At 44.2% G+C, this 21,118-nt stretch overlaps 1 protein-coding gene across 5 annotated transcripts in view; it reads left to right on the top strand.

Moving 5' to 3' along the window:
* The window catches only part of map3k19 (mitogen-activated protein kinase kinase kinase 19), a 150,171-nt gene that overhangs the window by 83,825 nt on the left and 45,228 nt on the right, over positions 1-21,118 (top strand). For 3 of the 5 annotated variants that reach the window (XM_038789887.1, XM_038789888.1, XM_038789889.1), the window contains 3 exons: positions 9,018-9,102; positions 11,525-11,793; positions 13,837-13,889. In XM_038789887.1, coding sequence (XP_038645815.1) covers positions 9,018-9,102; positions 11,525-11,793; positions 13,837-13,889 — 407 coding nt within the window. Of the gene's footprint in view, positions 1-9,017; positions 9,103-11,524; positions 11,794-13,836; positions 13,890-21,118 lie in introns of those variants that run through there. The other 2 variants (XM_038789890.1, XM_038789891.1) reach the window with 2 other exon arrangements.

The following is a 21,118-nucleotide window of genomic DNA, read 5'->3' as shown; positions in this document are numbered from 1 at the left end:
GGCGTGAGCACAGATGGAAGAAAAATTGAAAGGTAGGACAGTTGATGAACAGTGGCAGATATTTAAATATATTCCAGAAAGGAAGAATGATTGTAAGAGGGGAAAAATGAATCTGTGGCTTAGCAAGGAGGAGGCAAAAGCTCAGGCATACCATATTGCAAAGCCGGCTGGAGATTGGGATACTTTTGAAGGCTAACAAAGGGTTAAGAGCAATGGTAAATTATGAAAGAAATCCATCGCAAAATATAAAAACGTATAGCAAAATTGTACATAAATATGTAAAAGGAAAAAGGAGCTAAGGTCAATGTCGGTCCCTTAGAGGACGAGACTGGGGAGTTAGTAATGGGGAACATAGAAATAGCAGAGACAATATTTTGCCTTGGTTTTCACGGTGCAGGACACCAGAACTATTCCAATAGTAACAGGTAATGCAGAGGTTGTTGAAAAGGAGGAACTTAAAACAATCACCGTCACTAGGGAAAAAGTACTGAGCAAGCTATTATTGGGCAGCATGGTAGCATTGTGGTTAGCACAATTGCTTCACAGCTCCATGGTCCCAGGTTCGATTCCCGGCTTGGGTCACTGTCTGTGCGGAGTCTGCACATTCACCCCGTGTGTGCGTGGGTTTCCTCCGGGTGCTCCGGTTTCCTCCCACAGTCCAAAGATGTGCAGGTTAGGTGGATTGGCCATGCTATAATGCCCTTAGTGTCCAAAATTTCCCTTAGTGTTGGGTGGGGTTACTGGGTTATGGGGATCGGGTGGAGGTGTGGGCTTGGGTAGGGTGCTCTTTCCAAGGGCTGGTGCAGACTCGATGGGCCGAATGGCCTCCTTCTGCACTGTAAATTCTATAACTAAAGGTAGACAGGTCCCCAGGGCTTGATGACCTACTTCCTAAGGTATTAAAGGAAGGAAGTGCCAGCAGAGATGGCGGAGGCATTGGTTATAATATTCCAAAAATCCCTAGATTATGGAAAGATTTCAGTCGATTGCAAAAAGACTAATGTAATGCCGCTGTTCATAAAAGGAGAAAGTGGGAAATTATAGACCAATTAGTTTAACGTGTTTCATTTAAAAACTGTTGGAATCCATTATTAAGTAGTAAAGGGACATTGGAAAGTCAAATTGCAATCCATTAGCGTCAGCATGGTTTATGAAGGGTAAATGGTGTTTGACTACTTTTCTGGATTTCTTTGAAGATGTAACAAGCAAGGTGAATAATGGGGATCCCGTAGATGAAGTGTATCTGGACTTGCAAAAAGCATGATAGTGTTGCACAAAACATTAATACACACGGTAAGATCCCATGAGGTTGGGGGTAATGGATTAGCTTAGATAGAAGATTAGCTAATGAACAAAAAGCAAAGATTGGGGATAAATGTGTCTTTTTCTGATTGGCAAGCTTTATCCAGTGGTGTGCCACAGGGTTTGGTCCTCGGGCCCCAACTATTTACAATATATATTAATGACATGGATGCAGTATGGACTATAGCCAAATTTGCTGACAACACTAGAATAGGTGGGAAATAAAGTTGTAATAAGGAAATAATAAATTTGCAAATAGGTATTGGGCAGCACGGTAGCATAGTGGTTAGCACAATTGCTTCACAGCTCAGGGTCCCAGGTTCGATTCCCAGCTTGGGTCACTGTCTGTGCGGAGACTGCATGTTCTCCCTGTCTGTGTGTGGGTTTCCTCCGGGTGCTCCGGTTTCCTCCCACAGTCCAAAGATGTGCAGGTTAGGCACATTGGCCATGCTAAATTGCCCTTAGTGTTGGGTGGGGTTACTGAGTTATGGGGATAGAGGGGAGGTGTGGGCTTGGGTAGGGTGCTCTTTCCAAGAGCCGGTGCATACTCGATGGGCCGAAAGGCGGCCTTCTGCACTGTAAATTCTATGAAATATGGATAGGTGAGGCAAATGGGCCAAAATTCGGCATTTGGAATTTAACATGGATAAATGTGAGGTGATCAGTTTTGATCAGGGGATTATAAAGGCAATTTATTATCTAAATGGAGGGAAACTTCAAAATACTTTGGTGCAAAAGGACCTGGGTGTCCTTGTGCAGGAATTGCATGAAGTTAGTATGCAGATGCAGCAGGTAATAAGGAAGGCAAATGGAATTTTGGCATTCATTGCTGATGGAACAAGTATAAAAGTAGGGAAGTGCTGTTGCAACTCTATAGGGCATTGGCATAGGACTCCAGCTGGAGTACTGCTCACAGTTTGGGTCCCCTTACTTGAGGAACGTTGTAAATTTATTAGAAGCAATTCAGAGAAGGTTCACTAGGATTCCAGGGATGGGGATGAAGACTTATGAAGAGAGATTGAGCAGTTTAGGCCTATACTCCCTGGATATTAGAAGAATGAGAGGAGATTTAATTGAGGTATATAAGATGCTAAAGAGGATTGACAGGTTAGATCATACCCTACCTAAGCCCACACCTCCATCCTATCTCGGTAACCCAGTAACCTCACCCAACCTTTTTGGACACTAAGGGCAATTTAGCATGGCAAATCCACCCAACCGGCACATCTTTGGACTTTGGGAGGAAACTGGAGCAACCGGAGGAAACCCACACAGACACGTGGGGAGAACATGCAGACTCCGCACAGAACTTAACCCAAGCTAGGAATTGAACCTGGGACCCTGCAGCAGTGAAGCAACTGTGCTAAACACTGTGCTACTGTGCCACCACACTGCACCGATATAGAGTGGATGGGTCCCCTTGTTGGCCATTCTAGAATGAGAGAATAGGTGGCAGGCTTATATGAGGGATTACTTCGATCGAAGATCGTGAATCTGTGGAATCCTCTACCCAGAGTGCAGTGGATATTGGAACACTAAACAAATTTAAGGAGGAGATAGATAGGTTTTTAATTAGTAGCGGGATGAACGGTTATGGGCAGCATGTTGGAAGATGGAGATGAGACCGAGATGAGATCAACCATGATCGTATTGAATGGCGGGTCAGGCTAGAGGGGCTGAATTATCTACTCCTGCTTCCAGTTCTTACGTTCTCCCATTGGGCACCGACAGGGAGGAAGAGCATGAGCCAGGCACCTCAGGGCATTTATCCAGGACACACCTGCCCTGCCGCTCCATCTCCCTTCTGCCAGTGACCCAATTACAGGTCAGGCTGAGGAGGATGCACTTGCACCTGGAAGGTCAAGACCCTCTAATCCTCGAGCTTCCAAAGGACACCTGCCAAAGTCATCAGCCAATGGGCTGCCTCCACTTTACAGATGGTGGGGCTGCACATAAATGTAGAAGTAGGCAAAGAAAGATTAATATGTTCTAAAGGCGCACATGTGGAACAATCATTGTATATCGTTCTGGCATTTATAAAGTTATGTTCATTTGCACTGTTTGGAAGTTGCCTGGATTCCATCTTCTTCCTAGTTGCTTCAATGGTCATAGGCATTTAAGGATGTGGAATTTGGGGCCCCTACCCGAGTCCGATAATTAACTCTTATAAATTCACCTCTCTCATATTATCATATAGTCATTACTCAGTGATCCCTCATGTGAATGATTAAGCACTGGCTATCATGCTGGCCACGCATCATACAAGCCATTACATGCAGCACACTTTGTTCTGACCTCTGAAAATGTGTTCTGCTGCTGTTGCCCTGATGTGAGATGGGGGGCTACCACAAGGGCTCAAGGGGAGTTAAACTTGTTGTTTGAGTGGCAAGGAGCATTATAGGAGCAGTTTCAGGGCTGAGTGTGAAGCTCTTCACTGCCTTCTTAACAGTAGACAACCCAGAGGCTGCCTTATATTTCTGGAGAAAGCTGTGATCGGCACGTTAATGCCCCGTCTTGGTGATTTGTCATTTTGACACAACATGCCAGGAAGTCTTCAAGTACTGGTGTTGTAAGACTTCTTACTGTGCTCACCCCAGTCCAACGCCGGCATCTCCACTTCAAGTAAGGAGGCAATAGGCAAATTTGCTTTGACTGCAAGATGAATTTGAGCATTGGATTGTGTGCAGTTGACTGAAGCCTTTGTTAGACCTCACACGGAGATTTGTGTGGCCTGCTCATCTGCTTATCAAGGGTGGTAGCAAAAGGGTTGCAATCAAAGTGCATCAGACATTATTGAAGGACTGGGCTCTTAGTTTATGAGGTGAGAGAGAGTAGAATGGACCTGTGTGCTGGACTATCAAGAATTGTGAGACTATTCAAGCATCAGTAGCTCCAACGTGGTTCTAAATTGATCTCTTCACACATCTTCTCTACTGCTTCACCCAATGCCTGTGTCTATGTATTTACATTGTGTATTTATGTATGTCCTATGTTTTTTCATGTATGGAATGATCTGTCTGGACTGTATGCAGAATCATACTTTTCACTGTACCTCGGCACACGTGACAATAAATCCAAATCAAATCCAGAGTTTTAGTGAGTGGACTCCAAAATAATCTCTTGACGTTTTAGCATGCTAAGATATCAAGTAATGTGGGTTGACTGTGGGTGAATGGCGACTGCGGCATGAGGGGGTGGGGGCTGTTAAACACAATTATGTTTGATCATAATTCTGCATACAAATGCTTGAGGTTGCTGGAGAATGGAGTGTTATATAGGTTCTATTGTGCACATGTAGTGCCAGCGCTCTATATATTAGCACAATTTGGCTCATGCAAAGGCACAAATCAGCAGCAGGGTAGACTTTAATCAATGCATTTAATTCAGCTATCATAAATCAAGATACATTTAGAGCAAGAATAATTTCTGTGACCAAACACGAACTGGGGCTTTCCAGCCAGCAAGGATAGAAACCAAAAAGTAAAGGAAATATATCAGTCAGTTACTCTGTCTGAAATTCATCAGCTATATTGTCACAGGCCTGCCTGCCATTTTGTGCCCCTGCTATGATGGCTTGGCAACATGCTGGCACTCATTAGCTTCATGCCCATCATCTTTGGAGGAGACAACTGTTCTCCATGTATCTCTCAGCCAAGACGAGATTGTGCAGAGTGCAGCGGTCAATAATAATCCAGGACACACTCTAGCCAGTACCAGCCTCCCCGAACAGGCGCCGGAATGTGGCGACTAGGGGCTTTTCACAGTAACTTCATTGAAGCCCACTTGTGACAATAAGCGATTATTATTATTATTATTATTAGCCAGTATTGGAGAACCCAGCCTGAGTGGTCCAACATCTGAACCTCATCTGAGGAGACTATTGTCTGCTCGATCATTGACCTAGTGGAGGCATTTGGGGCATTGTAGCTCACCTCAGCAGCACTCTACAGAGAGCAAACTATCACCAACAGCCAGGTCTTCTGGGTATCCCTCATCCCCAAGGAGCTAACTCTGCAATTGCCGAGGTACTTCAAAGACTAGTGGCACCTGGGAATAGGTCAGAATATAGGCATCCAGAGAGCTCCCTGAGAATCAAGCACAAACATGCAGGAATTACCTTCTGTGATCACATATCAGTTGCATGCGCAACGTGCAGAAACTATTCCTAGTGACTGGCTGTTGCCAGGGAGCTCTGTAGGCCACAGGTGTGTTTTGTTTAGAAAATGTCACTGTTCACTTGCTGGGCCAGACCGTGGCCAGTATTATTCCCACTAGGTCGTGTGGGGCCGCTAGCTGGCTGTGCTTCTCAGAGAGGGAGCTTTTTATAGTTACGGGGTGGTCCCTGTTTGGGAGCCCCTGGCGGTCGGCCGTTACTGTTGTGCCACCTGCCCCTGACTTGGTTGCCTCTTGGTGCTTATCCATGCTGGGGGGAGGCGGGGGCAGCAGGTCTGCTGGATGCGATCTGGCTTTTGTTCTGTGTGCCTTGCGGCTCTGTCCTCTTCTACCTGCCCTGCATTTCTCTTTTGATGCTTTTATTCCACCCCTCCCCTTTTATCTCCCTTATTTTGTGGCCTGTCCTGGGTCTCTCACCCACCCAGTCCTCCCTCAGTCCCTCCCTACTTCACTGGATGCTGATAATAAACAGGTCCTGGAACAAGTTAGTGAACAGCTTCCACGTTTTGTGGGAGCCTTCCACTGATCCAGCGATGGCATATTTTCAAGCTTACAAGATTCTGCTAGGTTGGACAGCCAGTCTGCAGCCTTAGCCAATCACCAGCTGAGTAGAAGTCTGGACCAATACTGGCGCAAACTTTTTGTAGAACACCACAGGGAATCCACCCAGCCTCGCCGCCTTCCCCGCCTACATGGAGTTATGTTCTCCATGTCTTCCCTCAGTTCTAATAGTGCTCCTAGGCACTGTCTCCTATCCTGCCCCATGACCAGCATGTCCAATCCATCGAGGAACTGTCTTATCTTCAAGTCCGGAGGTGTACAGCTCTCAGTAGAAGGTCGCAAAGGCCTTGTTAATCTCACCTGGCATCGTGATTAGTTTGCCGTTCCTATCCTTCACCCGAGCTATTTTCCTCATGACTGCCTGCTTCCTCAGCTGATGAGCCAGCAGATGGCTGGTCTTAATAATAATAATAATAATAATCTTTATTGTCACAAGTAGGCTTACATTAACACGGCAATGGCCACCGTCTACCGCAAGCTATTTTCCTCATGACTGCCTGCTTTCTCAGCTGATGAGCCAGCAGATGGCTGGTCTTAATAATAATAATAATATTAATAATAATCTTTATTGTCACAAGTAGGCTTACATTAACACAGCAATGACCACCACCTACCACAAGCTTATCTTCACTGGTCAATACGGGATTCTTACACTTCCGCATGCTAAAACGTTTGTCTTATCGGCCACCTTATAAATGGGATGCAGGCCATTTGCTCAACATGCAAGCTTGATATTGAAATGGGCACATCAAAGGTATCCAGAGGGAAACTGGCTACCTTGATCCGATCATTTCACACTGTGTAATCAGGACATGTCTCTTTTTTTCACCAACACTTAAGTGTGAAGCTTCTATTTGCAGAATCTATACTAAAATCACCAGGAAATGTTAGGGCATGCCCATCCCAGTGTAAGTGCACTTTTAATAGTGTCATAAATCTTAATTAGTGCCAAACCACACCTCTGGCACTGAAAAGTAACGAGCGGGATTCTCCAATCCCGTGGCAGAGTGTCCACGCTGTCGTAAACACCGTCGTGTTTTATGACGGCGTGAACGGGCTGCCCCCAATTCTAATTCTGGCCCCCACGGCGCTGGAGCGGTTTACGCCGCTCCAGCTGCAGATCCTGGCGCGAACTGTGTGCCGCGGGATCCACGCTTGCACAGTTGTGCCAGCGCCAACGAGGATATAAGGTGGCGCCGGTGCCAACACGTGCATGTGCAGTGGCCTCCTTCAATGTGCCGGCCCCGATGCAACATGGCGCAGGGCTATAGGGGCTTGCACGTAGGAAAGGAGACCCCCAGCCACAGAGGCCGGCCCGCTGATCGGTGGGCCCCAATCGTGGGCCAGGCCCCATCAGAGGCCCCTGCCGGGGTCAAAGCCCCCTCCCCGCCCCCCCCCATAGGCTGCCCCCCCCCACGACCCTGCGCGCAGAGTTCCCAATGGCTGCGACCAGGCGTGGACGGCGCTGGCAGGTCTCTGCCTTTTTAAAGTGGCTGCTCGGCCCATCCGGGCTTGAGAATCGGCGGCCCAGCCGCGTAGAGCGGCCCGCGACCACCGGCGCCGCGCCAAACGAGGTGGTCTCCGCTCCGCAGTGAATCATGTGCCAGCATCGGGGCGGTGTGGCACGGTTGCGGGGATTCTCCGGCCCGGCACGGGGCTGGGAGAATCCCGCCCAACATTTCCAATTCATCTGTACAATTACAATCTCATTCTTTTAGATTTTAATTGTCAAGAGATTTGAATAAATGTTATTTACTTTGTCTATTTTTCCAGCTTCCTTTATTTTCTTTTTGGTCTTTTGTACCTGACATACATTTTACTTAATATTCTTGGTGACAGTTCAGACTTGGCACAGTTAATTGATTATTTTTAATCTATTGCGTAACGATATAGGCCTATCTTGTCACAAAGGTCCCAGGTGCTTTGTAAAGGGTGCTGGGCTTTACATTCATATGGTACCATTAATAATCTTGAATGTTTTATCACAAATAAAATACTTTTGAAGTGCAGTTGCTGATGTAATAAAAGAAACACAACCAAGAAACTACCAATTTGCACGCAGCAATGTGTCACACACAGCAGTTTGACCATTCAACCTGATTTCATGAATTGATTGAGATAAATACAGTATTGGTCAGGACATGAGGCGTAAACTCCCCTGCTCTTCTTCCAAATAGTATGATGGGATTTATTTTACATCCACCAGAACGAGCAGACAAAACTTTGCTCTACCTTCTTAACCAAAACACACCTCTGACAGGACAGCCCTTCCTTGGTGCTGTCATGAAAAGTTGGTCTCTGTTTTCATGCTTACGTCACAACATTATCACTCATAGACCACCAGCAATTTAAAGTAAATTTCAATGAAATGAAAATCGCTTATTGTCACAAGTAGGCTTCAATGAAATTACTGTGAAAAGCCCCTAGTCGCCACATTCCGGCACCTGTTCAGGAAGGCCGGTACGGGAATTGAACCGTGCTGCTAGCCTGCCTTGGTTTGCTTTCAAAGCCAGCGATTTAGCCAGTGTGCTAAACCAGCCCAATGCAAGGCAACATGGAATGTCTGTGGGGAAAATACAAATGTGATGCATGTCTGGTGCCATTTATTTGGCACAGAGAGCAAATCCAGCCCATTTAATTGTGAAATCATGGCCTACTGACCTCACCCAAGAATGACATTTCCTGAAACATACTATGCGGAGTCTGCATGTTCTCCCTGTGTCTGCCTGGGTTTCCTCCGGGTGCTCCGGTTTCCTCCCACAAGTCCAGAAAGACGTGATGTTGAGTAATTTGGGCATTCCAAATTCTCCCTCAGTGTACCCGAACAGGCGCTGGAACGTGGCGACTAGGGGCTTTTCACAGTAACTTCATTGAAGTGCTGTAAGCCTACTTGTGATAATAAAGATCATTATTATCCAGAAAGTAGATTGTTGTACTAGAATATAGTATTCAATAATCTTGTTTTAAAATATATTTAATAGGTCAGCAGATTCTTCTCGATTTTGACACTGCAAAAAATACATTAGAAGAGATGATTTATTTGTACAATGGGTTAGAAACAAATTGGTAAGTACAATAACTGATTTTAGTGGACATGCACATTTTTAAAATTTGAGGCTTTGGAGTATATTTGTAGCTTAAAACAATATTGGTTTGAATTGATTTAAATAATTCAGTTGATAGAGGTAGCTGCAATGAAATCAAAAAGAGTTAGAATAATGTTTCAGCTGAACTTTTCCAAAATATTTTTTATTGCTTGGTAGTTGCAGGAATGAATAGTTGTCTCTTCGAAGAGAGAGAAATTTGAATGTCAGTCTCATGTGAACATATATACTCTATCCCAAACCACTTCTATTATACATATAGTCCACTAATCTGTTAGGACCTTCAGCCTATATTCTTTGCCTGTATGGGTAATTTGAAGAATGGCATATCGCATATAGGAAAAAAAATGGTAAAATGTCTTCTGTATCTTTAATTAGAATATTGTTGAGTCCAATATCATGGGAAACACCAATAAATATCGATAGACCAATGGTCTTTAAAATCAATGAAATGAAAAGTGAATGTTTCTTCAAAGGATGAAAATTCTGTTCTGCTAAATTACTATCCCATTAATGGCAAAATCTACCCAATGTGCCTAAATTATAAAATCTGGCTTGTAACAAAACAGCAATGGGCTAATTTGGTCAAGGAGCCATGTTCAAAAAGGATCAAAGCCCAGAGATGTGGGCTCGCTCTCTATGAGCACTGTTCAATCCCAAACAACAGGATTATAGAATTAATCCATCATAATCTTGGATGTTAAAATTCCACGTATTTGTGGTTAAATGTGTTAATGTATTATTTAAAATCACAGAGAAATTTCATGTTTTACACAAATTTTTTTTGATAACGTTGACATCACTGTTAAATTATAAGAGCTTAGCTCTGATAAAGTAATTATGTGTTCAAATTCAGTGCCCATTTTTAAAGAAAAAGCTTATTGTTACATCTGGTTAAGGGATGTTCATCCTCCATCTTTTATGATGTTTCTCTTATCAGATGTACTTAAGCAGAAACACTGAAAAGACTGGCAAGTAATCTGTTACTGTAGAGTGATGCTTGTGGCTCAGTTGATAGCACTTTAGCTTGTGTCAGAAGGTTGTGGGTTCAAATCCCATTCCAATGACAGAAATCTGTGCTGAAACCCTAGTGCAGTGCTGAGGGATGCTGCAGCATTAGAAGTGCTGTCTTTTAGATAAGTCATTAAACCATCCACCTTTCCAGTTGGATGTAAAAGGTTATCTTGAAGAGGAGCATGGAAGCTGTTGCTGGTGACCTGACCAATGTTTATCCTTCAATTAACATCACCAAAATAAATTACAGGTACAGTGTCTCAAATCCAGCTATCCAAAAACCGGCAATGTCTGTAATCCAAACTTTTTAAAAAAAAGACTGCCATGCATTTGTTTTTAGTATTTGATGAATTCAGCTTGTTGGGTTAGGTGCTGCAATGGTGTAGTGATACACCCACTATTTATCAACTTGCATGCCGGTCTTTCCCATGGTCCAATCAACCCTTGACCTGACCCGAACTGCCCAGCCCAAAATCCAGTACGGACTCAGTCCTGACATTGCCAATTTTGATACACTATATCTGGTCCTATCACAGTCCCGAAAGATGTGCTGTTAAGTAATTTGGACATTTTGAATTCTCCCTCTGTGTACCCGAACAGGCACCAGAATATGGCGATAAGGGGCTTTTCACAATAACTTCATTGTAAGCTAAATTGTGACAATAAAGATTATTGTTATAAACATGGCTGTTTGTAGAAAATCGCTGTGTACAAATTAGCCTCAGTTTCTTTCATAAAATGGGAAACTATGTACTCAGTTGCCTGAAAAATATTTTTAGGACATCTTGAGGTCATGCAGGGCATGATGTAAATGCAAGTTCTTTCTTTTAAAAAAAATGCTCATAACAGCAAAAACACAATCCAATATTTTTCTGGATTTTTTTAACCTGAATACTATACAGGTATATATAAATTGGTTCCCATTATAAAAGCTCATCAATCAGATTTATGCAGCAAAACAAGTTAGTTGTCATTTTACTTGAAGCTCATAACTTTCTTGTCTCTGCCATTACAAATTGCTGCAAAAGCGTAGAATTGAACTTCAATAATCTTTCAGTTCCATTCATTAAATAGCATTGAGTAATGAAGTTGTGAATCTATGAACACTGGTATGTGCAATTTTTACAAAAATCATCACCTTTTTCACCTCACGTTTACTATCATAAATAGAAAAGCTTGAATGTTAAGCTCGCACAGTGGAAAACAAGAACAAAATACTGACGCACAAGTGAGTCTCATGTTCAAAGCACTTTTGATCATTGATTTCTTTGAGGCTTTTATGTAGTCATATCAGTATAAAGCTGAGAGTAAAGTTAACACATGTTAAATAATAGGTTCAAGGAAGATAATATAATTTATGATATCAACAGCACAGCTACTGCATTGGCAAATCCTTGGGAAAGACTTGGAGGAGAAAAAATTAGTCATTCATCACTTCCAGATGAAACGCTGCTGGTTTCAATGAAGCGAAGGAGGCGATCTTCATTACATTTATTTACAAGAACGAACAAGAAGGTTAAAAATGTGTCCAATATTGGAGATATCACTGGAATGCAAGGCTCACAATCTGAAACAAATATCAGTCATACTGAAATACATCTGGATTCCTCACAAGATTCTCAAACTCGTATTCGGCAAAGTAAGCAGACTTCCATGTTTTTGCACTTAGTACTAATTTGCAAAGATTTTAGAAAATATGTAAAAAATTATACTAACAATAATGATAATCTGTGGAAATCTTTGCCAGTAGAAGGCTGTGGAGGCCAAATCATTGACTGTCTTTAAGACAGAGATAGATAGGTTCTTGATCAATAAGGGGATCAGGGTTATGGGAAGAAGGCAGGAAAATGGGGTTGAGAAACATATTGGTCATGATTGAATGGCGGAGCAAACTCGATGGGCTGAATCTCTGACTGAGATGAAGAGGAATATTTTCACTCACAGGGTGGTGGATCTTTAGAATTCTCTACCCGAGAGCGTTGATGAAACTTAATCATGGAACGTGTTCAAGAAGGAATCGATAGATTTATGGAGGCCAATGACATCAAGGGATATGTGGAATGTGGCTTGGAACTAGATGACCAGCCATGATAAAATTGAATTGCAGAGCAGGTTGGATGGGCTGAATGGCTTACTCTCCTACATACATTTAACATGTGACTGAGTACCTCCCACACTGATGGAAGGGAACACAAGTTACAGTCATGCTACACAAGTGCCAGGCAATGACCATCTCCTACAAGAGAGGATCTAACCATCACCACTTGACATTCAATGGTGTTACCATCGCTGAAACTCCCACAATTAACATCCTGGGGGTTACCATTGAATCGGACTAATCATATTAATACTGTGGCTACCAGACCAGGTCAAAGACTAGGAATCCTAGGCGAGTAACGCACCACCTGACCCCCAAACGCCTATCCACCATTTACAAGGCACAAGTCAGGAGTGTAATGGAATACTCTCCACTTGCTTGGATGAGTGCAACTCCAACAACACTCAAGAAGCTCAGTACTATTTAGATAAAGCAGCCCACTTCATTGCTCCTCCTTCCACAAACATTCAAACCCTTCACCACCGACTAACAATGGCAGATGGTATAACAATGTATATACCATCCACAAGATGCACTGCAGTAACTCACCAAGGTTCCTTAGTCAGCACCTTCCAAACCCACGACCACCAAGAGCAGCAGATACCTGACAATCCCATCACTTGGAGGTTTCCCACCAAGTCACTCATCACCCCAACTTGGAAATGCCCTTCCTTCACCATCGCCAGGGCAAAATCCTGGAATTCCCTCCCGAACAGTGCAGTGGGTGTACCTCCGCGACAAGGACTGCAGAGGTTCAAGAAGGCAGCTCACCATCTTCTGAAGGACAACCAAGGATAGGGGGCAATAAATGCTGCCCTAACCACCGACACCCACATCCCGTAAATTAAAAAAAACCACCTGGGAGTCAGTCTAATGTTTCAGAGCCATGTGCACAAGCAAGCATGTAAAGAGCTCCTACCTTTATTGTACATATGTATGTATGTCTTTTAGTTAATACATACAGTTAACCTACTTAAGACTACAAAGACTTTATTAAAGCCTACCAACCCATATCCAACACACTACAACAGAAACAATCAGCAAAACAGAGCGTGGCTGAAGAACAAATACAGCCAAAGTGAGCTGCAGGTGTAACAAGGAGCTGTCACAGATCCTCAATCATACCGGCATTTAAAATTGTTAGTGCATCACCATCTTGTGGTATTGCAAGGAAATGTTACAGGTAAATGTGACTAGTATGAATAATTTGAATGTTCTTAGTTTTTAAAATGAGATCTACAAACCTAGATACAAGTTTCAATGTATTGTATTGAGGATAGATAGGTATACTGGAAGGGTTTTGTTCTGTTTTCACATTGGTGAGATATTGTGTGCACTGCAATCTCTGCTGCTTTTATGTTTATCTCATTTGATAGAATAAAAACTCAACTAATTTTAACAAGTGATATAGATTAAAGTATTAAATTCCCCTGACAGATTAACAGCTGGTTTTTAATTGCAAAGGTAATTCAAATAGATTTGCGATGTTGCAATTTTACTTACAAAATGTTAAATTGCAGCTTTATTTGAAACTACAGAGCTTTGATACTAAATTTCCAATTTGTTTTTCATTGTTATTAAAAGAGTTAAAAAAACAAGTGGCAGCAGATTCAGAGAGTACCAACGACACTCTCAAGGTATTGTGAGATTCTAAATTTATTTATCTTAAATGTCAACTGCACATAACTAACTTATAGCCTTTTTTTGTCATCAAGCGATTTAGGTGCCATAAATTTCCATTCTCTCCCTTCCTTTTCATACTAAATTTGCTTTTACTCTATTTTACATGGGCATCGGGTCATTCTGGAACTTTTGACCCTCGATAACTCTGCCATCTGGAACCTTGCTCTCACCAGTAATTTATTCCTCCCCCCATTGTTGCTCTGTTTACTTGCTATAAATATAGCAGTCAATATGGTCCCCTTTATTAATCCTAATTATGTTTACACTTAGAGTCGCCAGCTATCTCTCGATACCGCCACAAGGTTCAAACCCGTATACTGATCAAAGAGCCAACACACCAGTTAGTTGGTTCAAAGTCAATACTATTTATTTACACACACAATAATATCTACTCATGCACAAAGTACTACAAACTAAACTATCTCTAACACTAACGACTATACTTAACTTCGGGTGCCCACTCAGAGGAACAATGGCCATTGTTCGGATCTAAGGTTGTTGGGTTCGAAGAGGTACAGGAGAACAGCTAAGGTCGTCCATCTGGTAGCGAGCATTGACCTTGAACTTACTTGCTTCTGGTGCAGCTGGTGGAAGGGTCTCTCCGCTTTGAGAGCCAATACCAAGAGAGCGAATCTCTCGTGGGGGTTCCTTCTTATACCTGGAGGGGTTTCGCGCGCTTTTAGGATGCCCTTAAACTTGGCGCCAATTAATTGGGCCGCTTCTCGATCACTGTTATCCCTCTTGACCAATAAAGGGGTGGGTGTCCTGATGGCTGGGCGTGTCTTAGGTGGCCGTTGGCCTTGCTTTGTTTGTGTCTTTCTGGCGCCGGGATGTCTGCAATAGTATCGGTTACTTGAGTGTCTTTCCTTTGTTCCCCGGAGATGGGCCATCAATATGCTAATTGACCTATAGTTTCAATTCCATATGGGAGCTGTCTCTCCAATATGCATGCAGGCTCTGTGCCTGCTTGTTTTCCTAACATTGTCCACAGTTCCCTACATTCTTTGCAAAGGTCCATTTTGTATTCTGGAGTGGCCATCCTAGATGGCTACACTCCGTTTTTGTGATCCTCAACGCGAAGCGTGAAGGATCATATTACTGCATCTTCTTTGTTCTCCTCCTAAGTCGGGCACTCATAAGCAAGGACAGGACCTACACTACTCTGCCCTATGAATTGGAACGTTTACCTAAATTGTTTTATATACACACATCATTATAAAATTCTAAGGGGTGCTATGACATTACAAAATAAAAACACGGAAACCTCTAACTATCCTTATATAAGCTATCCTTAATCAATGAAAACCATGTACAACATTTTAACTATACAGTAGCAGCAATACAGGGCTCTGTGGCTTGGCAGTCAAGCACAGAGTTTTACATTTTTATTAGAACAAGCAACAAATAAAAAAAAACTGATGCAGTTTAATTCACTTAAAGAGAGTGGGGTTTTGCTGAAGTCCGAAAATAGGGTGTCTGAAGGTATATACCGGAGTGCGGGAGGCTTTACTCTGCCATTTCCTGAGTCTCAGTGTCTGAATGACACTGCAGAGTATCGCAATAACTAGTAGTGCTTCTACAACATAGGACAGGGAATACCAGGTGATGAACTTATCACATCAGGTTGGTGTATCAATTGCTGTCCCTGTGGCAGGGATGGGAAACACTCACGGCCTGTGTGGTAGGGGGTCAGGGGGTCGCGTTCGCGCGCAACTGTAGGGATCCCGCAAAGATCCAAATGTAGACCATGATGTTCGTCTTCATGTTCTCTTCTTTCTTCTGTGGTCTTCCTGTGGCTTCTGTGGTTCTGGATTTCTGTGGGCACAAGCATAATATCTGTTATTATCTTGCTTAAGATCTCGTATGTCTGTCTGTCTGTCCTTTTATTCCAATTGCCCATTATAATTGGTCACCATCTGTGACTCCCTCATTTTTTTTTTAAACCAAATATCTTTGGACAAGAAATCCGAGAAGAAAATACAGTCACAGTGCGAGCAGTCTCGCAGCCTGTGCGATTGATGCGGTGAGTGCACCATCCCAATGTTCGAGGATGTAAATAGCATATGGAGAGCAACCTAAGGGTCGCCGTAAAACAAACAAAAGAATTTTGAACCAAAAGTTCCGAATACAGGCCGCGGTGGGTAAGAATTGGTGGAATCCCCGGGTAAGATGGTGACCAGTGCCGTATGTGCTCTACCTGAGCGTTGCTGACCAGATGGGGGTCCTCAGGCAGGGCGGGGACCAGTGCCGTTACTCCACTGCCTGAGTGACCGGACAAGAATGGTAAGAATTTGTGATCGTCGTGGGTGTTGCTTTTTGTGGCTACCTTAACTGTCAGTGGGCGTTAAAAGAGTGGTGGCGTGGGGGCCATGAAAAAATAAGTGGACAATACAAACATTTAACCTTACACACAAACATAACAGAAATCATGCCGGTTCCATCAGAAAGGACACCGTAAAGCTCCACCGGTTCCGTTTTACCATCATCTGGACACTTCATTGCTCTATAGCGAACAGAGTCGCAAAGGTGTTCGTTTGGTGGGAGTCAGAGTCTAAGTCATCAGCTTCTCCCGATTGCCATACTCGTGACTGGAGTAGTCATGCCAAAGCTGCTTGGGGCGAATTGGGGTCCATCTTATCACTCCTGATGAGTCTGTGCGAATTGTCTTGGTGCCAATGTTTCATGTCGAGGTTGGAGGTGCTAGGGGGCAATCCATAATCAGGGGCTTCAATGTACATGGTCTCAAAGGGGTTGCTGGGAGTGAGCCTGATGCAGGGGTGTAATCATGCCGTGGTGTGCTGGGGCTGTTGCTATCACAGTCACTGTTGCTGCTGGTTGGAGGAAGGGAGAGGCAGAGTCGTGCCTTTGGGGGTGGAGTCGAAGTAGTGCGTGAGGATGGGCTGGACTGGTTGGGGAGGGTAGGAAAAGGTTATTCGTGGGTGGGGCGTGTTCATCTGCTGCTGGCAGCGAGATGTGAAAATCGCTTATTGTCACGAGTAGGCTTCAATGAAGTTACTGTGAAAAGCCCCTAGTCGCCACATTCCGGCGCCTGTCCGGGGAGGCTGGTACGGGAATCGAACCGTGCTGCTGGCCTGCTTTAAAAGCCAGCGATTTAGCCTTGTGAGCTAAACCAGCCCCTCATGTAGTGTGAATGTTGTTCTGCGAGACATATGCCTTAAACTGGTTTATGTGGAACCATGCAGACTTGCCATTGGGATAAGTGATTTTATATACGGAGGGACTGACTTTATCAGAAATGGAGCACGGTCCTGCAAATGTGGGGGAAAGGAATGAACTGGGGTTGGATGGGGCTAGCATGACCTGCTGCCCTACGACAAATTCTGTGGCATGTACTGTCTTGTCAAAGCAAACTTTGCTTCGCTTCTTGCGTGTCCCAGGCCTAACAGCTGTGGCGAGCTGGGCTGCTTTTACATTCTCTATAATCTGCTGAACTGCTTTCTCATGCGTGAGGGCGGTGACTGCGGGGCTGGCCAAATCGATTCCTAACAAATATTCTGTCCCTTTTATGGGTCGTCTGATCAGAGGGTGTGCGGGGTTTAGTCTGTCGTCGTGGATACCGTGTGTCTTATGAACATCAGTGCAAAGGGGAGAACTGTGTCCCAGGTGCTATTGTGCTGTTGCACCATTTTCCTTAGGGTTGCTTTTAAAGTCCTATTTATTCGCTCTACTATTCTGCTTGATTGGGGGTGATATGCAATGTGGAATTTTTGTTTGATTCCGAAAATTGTAAGGACGTTTTTCATTACTCACCCTGTAAAATGTGAGCCTTGGTCTGACTCTATGCTGCGTGGAAGTCACCATCTTGTAAAAATGTGCTGGGTGAGGATCATGGCTGTCGCTTTAGTCATGTTCGGTCTGGATGGAAAAGCTTCCACCCATTTTGTGAAGGTGTCGATGACCACCAATACATACTTAAAACCATTCCTGCAGGGAGGTAGGGGTCCTATATAATCAATTTTCAAGTTCGTCCAGGGGCCGTAAACGGGGTGGGTGTGACTAAGCTGACCTTTCCTTGTGTATCTGTCCGGATTGTTCTGGGCGCAGATTAAACAGTTTTCAATGTAGTGTATTACATTGGCTTTTAAATCGGGCCCCAGCAGAGAGGTCTGAGGTGGCTTCTGTTGCTAAGTGTGCTTTACACTTAATTTGCTCTCTTTAATCACCTTGCTCTAGAGTCGCCAGGTATCTTTATGATACCACCACGAGGTTCAAGTTCAAGTGCTGATCAATAACTCAATACACCAGTTAGTAAGTTTCAAATCAAAACACATTTATTATACACGCAGTCAATCGCTACTCATGCATAAAACTCTACTTACTAGACTATCTCTAACACTAAAAGGCCTATACTTACCTTTGGAAATGGCACACCAGGTCAGGGGAACAATGGCCTTTTGTTCAATTCTGAGTCTGCAGGCTTCAAAGCTGGTATGGGCTAGTAGCTAGGAGCGCCTATCTCATACCGTGAGTTGACTGGAGACTTACTTGGTTGGTGCAGCTGCTAGGCAGGTCTCTCGTTGTTGAGGGTCACGGTCAAGAGTTGTTTCGAGCTGCTGAGAGACCCTGCCAAGAAGATCGAACTGAACTTGGGGACTCTATTTTATAGTCCCCAGGGGTTTCACACCCTTTTGGGCGGACCCCGTACCTGATTCCAATTGATTGGACTATGTCCTGATCGCTTGGATCGATTTCTCCAATACTGGAGCTGCTCCCTGATTGCTGGGCGGTTCCTATGTGTCCGTTGACCTTCCTTTGTCTTGGCTCCTGCTGGCACCGAGGAGTCTGGTTTGGTCTTGATTACTTCAATGTATCTAATTGTTCCTGGGGATTGCTCATTAATATGTAGATGGCTTTTGGTTTCGGTTCTGTCTGGGTTCTGCAAGTCTTAATACACAGGAAACCTTGTACCTGCTTGTTTCCCTGTATCTGGCTGAATTTCCCTGCATTCTTAGCGGGCTTCCATTTTGGAATCGGGAACTGGCCAACCCAGGTGGCTACACTCCCTCCTTGTGATCCTCAATGCGAAGCGTGAAGGATCACATTACTGCGGTATCTTCATTCCCTGACCCAGCGAGCACTCTTCCTTGGCCTCTACACTGATCATAACTATGCAGTAAACTTTAACTAAAAATTCTAAGTGGCGCTATGTCATAACAGGGACATGCATTACAACACAAAAACTGGAACCTCTAACTATCCTCCATAAACTACTCTCACTTAAATCATCCAAACATACTAACTTCCTAACAGTACAAAAAAATAATAGCAGCATTCATATTTTCCTCTGGCTTGGCGGTCAAGCACAGAGTTTCACAATCTTACTGTCGCAAACAGAACACATTTCTTTATTTACAAATGACGCACGAACAAAACAAAAGTTCTTTATTACATCTTAAGGGGTTCGGGGGCCTGGTGGAAACTGAAAATAGGGGATCTCATCCTGTATACCGGGGTGCGAGAGCAGTAGGCTCTCCTTCGCCATTTCTTCATGCGAATAGTCTGCACGATGCTGCAGAGTATTGCCAATGCCCGAAGTGATTCGACTACATTTGAAAGTGAGTACCAAGTTATAAACCTGTCACACCATGATGGATTACCGTTGGTCGTTACTGGGCTCTGGGTGCTATGGAGGAGTGAATCATTGACGGCCGGGGGGGTTGGGGTGAGGGAGTTCGCGTTTGCGCGCAACCAAATGGATCCCATGATCCAAATGACAAAGGTGGAGGAGGTCTTCATCTTTCTCTTCTCTCTTCTCTTCCTTTTCTTCTCTTTTCTCTTCCTGGGGCTTCTTGGAATTCTGTGGATACAAGCATAATTTCTGTTATTATCTTGCTTAAGATCTCATGCATTAGTCTGTCTGTCCTTTAGTGCCAATTACCCATTATAATTAGTCACCATCTGTGACTCCCTCATTTTTTAAAAAACCGAATTTCAGGACCAGACATACTTAAAAATACTGAAACAGTGCGAGCCGTCTCGTAGCCTGTGTGATTGACCATCCAAATGTTTGAGGATGTAAATAGCAGGAGGGGTAGCAACCGAAGGGTTACCTTAAAACAAACAAAACGTTTGAACCAAAAGAGCCAAAATGAGTTGCGTATGGGCCGCGATGGGTAAGAGTTGGATGGAATCCCCAGGTAGGGCAGGCTGGGCTCTACCCGAGCTTGACTGACCAGAGGGGGGTCCTCAGATAGGGCGGGAACGACTGCCGTTTCTCCACTGCCTGAGTAACCGACAAGAACGTGCAAGAATGTAGTCATTGTGGTGGGTTGCAGTAGTGTCTCTACCGTCAAAACAGAAGAGCAGTTATGAACTGGGATCGGGCAAACTCTCAGTGGTTTCTGTTGAGAAGCATGCCGGTAAGTTCTCAGAGGTTTCTGCGGACAAATTTGGCGTGGGGCCGTGGAAGGCTGTTTAAATTGAAACAAAGAACATTTCACAAACACAAACATTCCTGCAATCTGGAGGTTAGTCCAGGGGCCATTAACGGGGCGGGTGTGGCAGAGTTGAGCTTTTTTCGCATACCTCTCCGGATTGTTTTGGGCACAGATAAGGCAATTCTCAACATAGTGGCCGATGTCGTCCTTTAAATTCGGCCACCAACAGAGCTGCCTGAGTTGGGCTGTAGTGGGATCAATTCCCTGAGGCCCATGATTATCATGGAACAAACAAATAAGCTGATTCCTGTCCTGTTCAGGAACCACGTAAAGAATGTATTTTAGGATTGATGAGACTATCAATTCACGCGAGTGGTTAGAAGTTAACAGTGGTTTTAATCGTCTTACAATAGAGCCTGCCTGTGACGAGATGAACTCTAGATGAACTGGCAGGCAGGCTCCGGCTGCCAAGCTTTATACAACCAGTGGGGGGGGGGGAAAGGAGTCATGGGCGGAGCCAAGGGTGGATCCCAGTACAAACTTCCGTACATTCCCAGTACACCTCCCCCTAGGGGCAGAGCTGCGCAACTGCTCGTGTGCTGAGCTTACAGAGGCATGGTACAACATGTGTGATAACAGTGTGAATTATGCTATTATGATTCACCACATTCACCCCCTGTCTCTTCTGGTGGCTGGATGATCACGATCGGTTGGGGTACGATGGCAGACTCCGGGGGTGATTCTGTCCGAGCTTCGTACCCATCTGGTTCGACTGGGGAGTGGGG

The sequence above is a fragment of the Scyliorhinus canicula genome, chromosome 2, assembly GCF_902713615.1.
Source record: "Scyliorhinus canicula chromosome 2, sScyCan1.1, whole genome shotgun sequence".
Taxonomy (NCBI): Eukaryota; Metazoa; Chordata; class Chondrichthyes; order Carcharhiniformes; family Scyliorhinidae; genus Scyliorhinus; species Scyliorhinus canicula.
This window is presented reverse-complemented; position numbering and strand designations above follow the sequence as displayed.